This window comes from Choloepus didactylus, chromosome 16 (assembly GCF_015220235.1).
Source record: "Choloepus didactylus isolate mChoDid1 chromosome 16, mChoDid1.pri, whole genome shotgun sequence".
In the NCBI taxonomy this organism is placed as follows: domain Eukaryota; kingdom Metazoa; phylum Chordata; class Mammalia; order Pilosa; family Megalonychidae; genus Choloepus; species Choloepus didactylus.
Genome location: NC_051322.1, coordinates 114,689 through 123,090, shown reverse-complemented (window position 1 = coordinate 123,090; position 8,402 = coordinate 114,689). Strand labels below are relative to the sequence as shown.

The window sequence follows — 8,402 nt, the reverse complement described above, 5'->3', positions numbered from 1 at the left end:
AGGAAGGGTCATATAAGTATTCAGGCAAGCAATTTCAAAAGGTCTTCAAAAGAAGGTCCTGGACCCGTGCCCCGTCTCGCTCCCCTGCTATCGCCCACCTCTCTCACCAGTGGTACTTGCCGCACAGGAGCCGTGAGGCCTAAATGAGAACACATGGCACGTGGTGAAGACGACAGGCACCCCTTCCGAAAGGTCCGCTGCTCTCTGCTCATCATTAGCACTCATATTCTAGCCTTCATTTAGAACACAATGAAATACATTCTTAATTGGATTAATTCAAAAGCAAAAGGTTTTTATTATTTGATATATAAAACCAAGAAAATTTAATATATAATAGTACATAGTTTTTTTTAAAGAAAAGAAAATGACAAAAGTACAGATCTGAGTAGAAAAATACATCCAAGCAGTTCACAATTCCTGACATTATGAACAATAGTGCACAAATCGCATAGTAAGCCTTTTTTTCCCCTTTAAAATATTATTCACATTTGTTTAACAACTTAGAACATGGTAAGAAATTTAATTTTCTTTCTTGGTAGTAGACCCAATTATTGAATAAGATATAACCAGCAATAATTCAGTAAAAGCACATTTCATTTCTGGTAGTAACTTAACACTTAAGTTTGGGTTCTATAATGCTTGCCCCAGTAAAAACACTTGTCTGACTGCTGGGAACTGATGGGGACGCTGTTCCTGTCCCTTGAGCCCGTGCCTGTCCCCAGCCTAGGCCTGCGAGTGGGGACACCTTTGGTCTCGTGTGTGCTTAGAATGAAGCAGCCAACGACCCTTCGCAGAGGACACAGCTGAACACAGGTACGGGAGACACAACCACACACAGGGGCTATTTCTGCCCAATAAATAGCTTCTAAAGACAGAATTTGCTTTTTACTTAAGGAAAGCAGAAAAATGAAAACTTTGAGTTATGCTATTTTCATATTTCGTTAGCCTCACAGACATTAAAGCAAAACCTCAAGACAGCATCTGGCCAACAGGCTGTGCTGGATCCAAGAGAGACACACTTAGCTTGGCATCTTCCACAACCGAAAGCAATATTTTTTACCTGCATTTACATGAAAGTTTTATTTAGTCAAAGTTTAGCTCTTAAAGTATAAGTGTAACATTCTCCTCCTCAACATTGTATTCAAACAGAAAATATACTTCATATAAAACTTAATTGGATCAAACATGAATAAACCTGTAAAATTGCTAAATACGTAAATGTTACTAAAAGATCAAAAAGAAGTGACAAATGAATTTAATGTGTTAAAAATCATTAAACTCGTGTGACCTGTTCAGTTAAAAACAAGCGACCCGTGCCACTGCCCACCGGAAATGAAAATCAGTGTGTGCTAATTGTGACCAAGACAGGGTAGCTTTAAAAACAAAGCCAACAGGACTCACGCTCCCAGGCTGCTGTCCTCAAAGCGCCGGCCTAGAGGTGAGCTATTATCCAGCATTTCTGCTGAGAACATTTATCACTGCCCCCAAGTCAACCAGTCCACTGGAACAAGATGCAAGTGTTGGTTTTGATCTCGAGTTGTATTACCAAACCTTACCATCCAATCCAACAAAGCCAGCTGTTTCCCAAAACAAAATCTACCTTCGGAGGCTGACTGCCCGTCGCTTTTGAGTGGGGCTACTATTTCAATGTGCAGTTAGTTTTCCCACTTGATATGCAGGCATTCAGCATCCTTTTGCTTTTATGAAACCTGAACATAACACTACGTGATCATTTGCAATTCACCTTTCATGGTTATAGCTACTACAAGTTTCAGCACATTTATTTTGTTTTGTTCGTAACAATGAAATATATTTAACTGAAACCTCTGTCACTAGTTGGATCAGACGTGAATGTATTTTGGGAGCTGAGTACTGGGAGTTACCATCCATCAATTTTACTATCAATAAGAAAATGTTTTGGTTCAACCTTTGGGGTGGAATCCTTGGTAGTGGTCCCTGTAGCAGGGAAGCAAACACCTTAACTTTCTTCTCTGGTCCCCTTGGTGTCCATCACGACATGGGCCTGAAAATGCGCTGCAATCAGTGCATTTGTTTTTAAAAAAAACGGTCTCGTGGCCTCATCGTTACATCCTTTTCCTTAGTATTAAGGCCCATCAGCAAAACCAGCCTTGTTTGCAACTTGGCAGAAAGTACAGTGAAAATGTTGTGCTGACCCCATGGGTTCTTTTTTTAAATAGATTAAGTTAAAAAATTGAATTACGCTATTTAAAGAAAGTAATTTTAAAGCTTCATATGAAGTATGAATACTAAAGGAAGTATTTTCTGCACTTGGTCACATCCTTTCTATCAATTTACAAAGGAACTAGTAGCTGCACACGGCGCTGATGCGGAGTGTGTCCGCGCGTGTGTGTGTTCTACATTCTGTGGAGAAATTCTACAAAAATAGAGTATTTTTATTTTCTATCCAGTGAGTTGGAATAGAGGATAGGGTGGGGGAGAGAGGGGAGGGATAAACAAAATAAAAACAACAAAAAGAGAGGCTGAAGTATGCAACTGCTTTTCTTGTTTTAAAATTGGAATAAAAGGTTTAAGAACATTTCCCCGGCGCGTTTTACCTCCGCGGCCACCCCCGCCCGGGACGCGGGCGCTAGAGCGTGACCGCCGGCCCGTGCTCCTCGACCCCTCCCTGCGGCAGGACGAGGCTGTGGCGCGGGTCCGCCTTCAGCGAGCTGAGCAGTCTGTGGACGCTGCCGTTGCTGTCGCGCCCGGGGCCGCCCAGGGTCAGCTCGCGCTGCAGTCTGTGCGCCAGGCCCGCGCCGTTGGGCCGGGAGAGGCTGCCGCGGGCTGCGCGCGCGGGCTCCAGCGCGCCCTCGATGACGATGTCGGCCTCGTCGTCGCTCTCCGCCTCGTCGGGGTGGAAGTTCTGCAGCACGCGCGAGGGCGGCAGGCCGCGGGGGCTGGCCGCGCTGTCCGGGGACTGGCCGGAGCTGCCGCACGCGCGGCTGCCGCGGACCACGTTGTTCCTCTGGTTGGCGGGCTTGACGGTGACGATGAGGTTGTGGCTGTTGGCGATCATCATGTCCGTGACCTGGTCCAGCGTCTTCCCCGCCACCTCGATGCCGTTCACCTCCAGCACCTCGTCGTTGACGGCCAGCAGCCCCGTGCTCTCGGCCAGGCCGCCGGGCACCAGGCGCGAGATGAAGACGCCGGGCACCTTCTCCAGCCCCTGCGGCGTCACGCGCACGCTGGCGCCGTCGCGGATGTAGAAGCCCAGGGGCTTCTCGCAGCCGTGCCGGTACAGCCGCACCCTGCGGTGCGTCTCGGGGAGGATGTCCACGTCGATGATGGACGAGACCGGGCGGAAGTCGCGCGGCACGCCGATGCGCAGGTGGGCGCGCCGGCGGGGACCCTCGTCGCGCAGCGTCACCAGCGCCTTCTTCTTCCGCGACAAGGCGCCCGCGCCGAAGCTGTAGTGGTCCGCCTCCTCTGAAACAGCCCAAAGAGAGGACAGTTAGGGACGCGCGCCCCGTGGACCCGCCGAGCCCTGCCGGCCACGCGGCGAAGACCTGTCGGTTCTTCCGCGCGGTCATGCACAAGCCTAAGCAGGCGTGGAGTGAAGTCGTTTTTATTACGCGTTCACCTTTGGGAAAGTTTCAAATAACCTAGCACCGAGGCCGTGAGACGGGATTTTCTGCAAACGCGCTGGAATTACGTTGTAAATGGTCTCGCCGGCCCCACAGCGCGGGCTGCGCGTGCAAGCCGGGAGGGGCCCTGCGGGGCCAGCGCTCAGATAGGCCTTCAGTTGGTGGATGCCTGGCCCACACCCGGGGAGACCCGCTCCCCAAAAGCAATGCTCCTAGAGACTCCAAAGGGAGCCCCAAGCAGCCGCGCCAAGGGAAGTGAAGGTTAAGAGATGGCAACAAGGAGAAGAAACAACAGATGACCCTGAGGGAGGCCTCCGCATGCCCCTTAACATTTCACCCAATCCATTTCTTAAAAACTATTTCCCTATATATGTCTTCTCCTTCAAGTTCTTTTTCTAGTTAATCATAAAAAATCCTTTTCTAAGTTCTTCTCTTCTTGGTAGCTGTGCCCCCAGACTCTGTAAAGAAACCAGCGGCTCAGTGGGGCTGCAGGGTGTTTCTTGGTACTTGGTACAGCCTGAGAATCATTTCCACATGTTTCTGGTTAGCAACGATAAGGTGAGCAAAGTGGATGAGAAACACTGAGAAAGCAGGAAAATGCTCTTCCTTTGGAGTCCTGGCAGAACCACAAGTTTCAGATTTGAGAACTGGGGAGGCACGTGAGCGGGGTCAGAGGTCGCGGTCCTGGGGGCACAGGGAGGGACCACCGAGACCGGCCCAGCCAGAGCAGGCCACAGGGCTTGTGGGGTGCCATCCCCTGCAGTGGGGCTCTGGCGAAAGAGAAAAAAATCACTGCAGGTTAATGAACAAATGAGGAAGTAAAGAGCTCAGTTTAAAGTAAAATTTTAAAAAGCTGAAAAAATAGAAGGAAATAGGACAGCACCATTTGGAAACCCTGAAGAGAAGAAAATATTTTTCTCATGTCTGAAGGACATCTGTTTCTTTACTTTTATTTTGGTATCAAGCCTCTTTTGTTTTAGTTGCAGTGACAAAATGCCTTCTGGGTTGGTGGGGGCAGCAGAGGAGGGCTGCTGGCACCCCCCCACACACACCCTGCCCTCCCTAGCCCCCGCGCTGACGCCACTGAGGCAGCCACCACCCCTCTCAGCCCGCACTTCGCACGCCTGGTCCAGATGAGCCTCCTTGGCTGCCTCCCCGTGGCTCCTGCTTTGCTGACAAATGCTCCGTCTGAACGTTTCTTCTCCTGTCCCCTTCCGCCTGCCAGAGGCCAACCATCCAACCCAGTTTCTTTCATGAGCTATGCTGCCCTCACCACACAGTGGCTTTGACAATTTTAGCAGGTCCTCCTGAGAAAGCAGAGCTCACAGATGGCAATTGTCTGAGCATCTGCAAATGTTCTTAGTGCCACCAGCTGTGATGCTGCCACCGGCCCCGCCTCATTTATGTCGCTATAGGAAAATGAGAGAGCGAGTAATTAAAAAGAACAAAAACCTGCAGGTGGGACAGTTGCAGAAAAGAAACAGAAAAAAGGTAGAAAAGCAAGTCGAAAATAATCATGGGAGGTGGCAAGAGAATTCCTTTAAACACCTATTCTAAAGAAAATTGTCTCCAGGCTCAGTTCCCTCCAAAGAGGTCTCATCTCTTAATTCCCACACAAAAGCACCAGGCTGGCAGCTGGGCCGCTGCTTGTCGGAGCTTGTCTGCCAGCCGAGATTATACAAACAAGCCAACCCGGGCAGCACGAGCCACCGGGAGCTCAGGCTGGTGAGCAGGTGCTGCTGCCTGCTGGTTTCCTTCAGGAGCTGCGGAATGCTGGTGGGCAGCGCTCAAATGGGCTTCAAAGACACCATCAGCTTCACCCTGGAGAGTGGAGAGGGCACTGGGCTATCTGGCCCTGGCAGGGAACGGCCTCCTGTGGGATCCAGCGCCACGGTCTGGGGCCAGTACACCTGAGCATGGAGACGCCAGCCGCTGTGGAAGGGGAGCCTCCCTGAGCCAGCACTCAGCACAGTGGATCGATGGACGGATCACAGTATCAACTAAACCATCACTACCTTTTCTCCACACTCAGGTGTGGAAGGACTTTGGAAATAAGCTGGCCGTGTTTTCTGTCATGCTCGTAATAAGTAAGTCTAATGTACTCTGCTCCCCAGATGTGTGCACATACACGGTGTGCTCTGGCCTTGCTTTACGTAAATGGGATCTTCATGCAGGCCGTGCCCTGAGCCGTGATTTTGCTCACCTATCAGTAAGGAACTGGACATTATTCCCACTCAACATTTCTAACCCTGGCCCTGACTTGCTGGCTCTGTGTCCTTAGTCATCCTTCCAACCTCTCTGCCTCCATGTGGAATAAAAGATGATGATAATGTTCAACAGAGGTTTACTGAACTCCTACCAGCTCTCTGCGATACGAGGGATACCACGATGAATAAGCCCAAGTCATCGTCCTGAAGTAACGTTCACTGAGAGAGACACAGACGCAATTTTAAATAAAGCCGCATATAAAGGCAGTAATGAGAATGCTGGGTATTACAGAGACACTGAGGAGGGAAGTCTGGGGAGCTTCCTGAAGGAGGACTAGCTTCGGGGGTCAGATGGGGCTGAGACCAGAGAAGGGGCTCACCAGCACAGCGTTCAACAGAAGACACCACAGGGATGGTGAGGGGCAGCAAGACCGGCTCTGGATGCAGTGAGGGTGTGTGTGTGCTCATGTGCATTTGTGCATGTTCAGGTGTTGGTGTGCATGTGTTCATGTGTGAGTGTGTTCACGTGTGTGTTCACATGTGAGCATGCATGTGTGCTTGTGTTCATGAGTGTGAACTATGAGTGTTCATGTGCATAAGTGTGTGTGCATGTATATGGCATGTGAGTGTGGGCATGTACCTGTGTGCACATGTGAATGTGTGAATGTGTGTATGTGTTCACATGTGAGCGTGCACATGTGTGTGCACGTGTGAGTGCATGCGTGTGTGCAGGTGCACGTTGGGGGGGCTGACAGACCTGGGTTCAGACACAGGCCTCCTGGCAGCCATGGTTAGGAAGGCCCCTTACCTGGGAAAGAGCAGGTTCTCCTCAGACTGAAAAAACAAATGCATCCCCTCTATGACCTGCTCTTTTTAACTGACAGGGAACGGAAACTGATGCAAAACTCCAAGCAAAGCTCACCTGAGCAATGTCAGCTCCTGAGGGTGCATGACGGGGGCTCTGCCATTTCCCAGACGGTAACATCTGGCAAAGTCACGCTTCAGGCCTGCTGCTGCATGGCACGGTGCATGTGGCCAGTCCACCTTCTGTTCCCTGCACCTGGCTGCAGAGGTGCTCAGGGGACGTTTGTTGAAATAATAATTGATGTCTAAGCTCTCTGCAGGAGGGCAGTGGGGAGCTCCTGGGAGGTCCGATTAAGGAGCTGGGACCACTGGGGCAAAGGAAGGAGGTTTGGATAAATGGGGGGAGTGGGGGGGGGTGGACACTCCTCCACCTGAGGCCAGGCCCTAGGTGGCCACTGGGCAGCCTGCGGGGCCAGGGAAAGGTGAGAGGGCAGATGGCCACACTGGAATGGGCAGATAGGCTGCCTGTAAGGGCAGTGAGTCTCCACACTCAAAGGTGTTAAACAGACCAGAGTCACCTGTTCTTTGCACAAGGGAAAGGGGGTGGAGACCTAAAGGCCTGGAGTGTCGTGGACAGATGCTACTGCTGGGAGTCTCCTTTTCCTTCACGCTACCGACTTACAGAGCTTTGGTGGGGGGTGATGGTGGGAGAAACCCTAAAGGCTGTCTGTCTACCCCCACCCCCACCCAGTGGGCTTGTTTGGCTCCCGGCTCTCCCCGCCCCCGCCCACCCACTCACTTCTGAGGGCCACTCGACTCCCTGACTGAATCCTGCTCCTGCTGTTCACCCCCAATGGCTGAACCAGAAGGTCCCCTTCCAAATTGCAACCCCAAGTGTGCCCTGTCCAGGGTCTGTGCCCATCCTGGGCCATGTGCCACCCATGGTGGATCAACTGGATTGTCCTTCTGTGCTTTGTCTGAGTATCAGCCACCACCCCCAGAATGGCAGGCTGAGAAGGACAAAATGGGGTTCATGAGTTAACTTTGGTAGACAAGTAAGTGGACCCATGTACCAATAAAAAACAGTATGTGGACACTCCAGGAAAATGAGTAGACATACTTTTCCTTATTCCTCCTGCTAAGTTCAACCATTATGTATAAAATACACATGGGAGACTGAGAGGAGGAGAGAAGAGGTGGACCAGCTGGGAGCCTCGGGACCCAAGTCACGCCATGGCAGTGAGTTCCTGGGTTTTCTCCTCCATCGCAGGCTTGGAGCCAAAGCAGCCAGCAAACTGGACACATCAAGGGGAGCAGATTACAAAGTCCCCAAACAGCCTTCTCTCTCTAACCAAAGGACCACGAAAGGGGCAGCCAGCAAGACAGAAAACATTCAGATAATCACTACTTTACTCTAGACAAACATCACAGAAAAAATGGTGGCCCCACCTCCAGCCACGCCAGCAGAGGCCAAGTGGGAGCCCAGACACCCATCTGCCCTGGGCTGTAACAGGTGCCTCAACCAATCCCCCCCCACTCCCACCAACCTAGGCTGCTGTCAGAGGAGGCCCAGCAGAGAGTCAGGGCCTCACCATCTCCCAGCAGTAACAGAGACCCCTCACCCCCACCTAAATGCCAGGTGACACCACCTGGGAAGCCAGAGCTCCCACCTGCTCAGTCGTAACGAGGAGTCACCTGCCCACCTGCTGACCGCGGGCCCCATGGAGAACATGGGCTTCCAGCTCCATGTCTCCTGCCAGAGCAGTGTCTGAGGAGGCCTGCTGAA

The 8,402-nt window shown here is 51.3% G+C and overlaps 1 protein-coding gene across 1 annotated transcript in view; it reads right to left on the bottom strand.

Moving 5' to 3' along the window:
- Nucleotides 1-271: 271 nt before the first annotated feature.
- Nucleotides 272-8,402, bottom strand: part of PARD6G (par-6 family cell polarity regulator gamma) — a 104,810-nt gene continuing 96,679 nt past the window's right edge. The window contains exon 3 of the mRNA XM_037805679.1: nt 272-3,447. Coding sequence (XP_037661607.1) covers nt 2,609-3,447 — 839 coding nt within the window. The 3' untranslated portion in view covers nt 272-2,608. The remainder of the gene's footprint in view (nt 3,448-8,402) is intronic.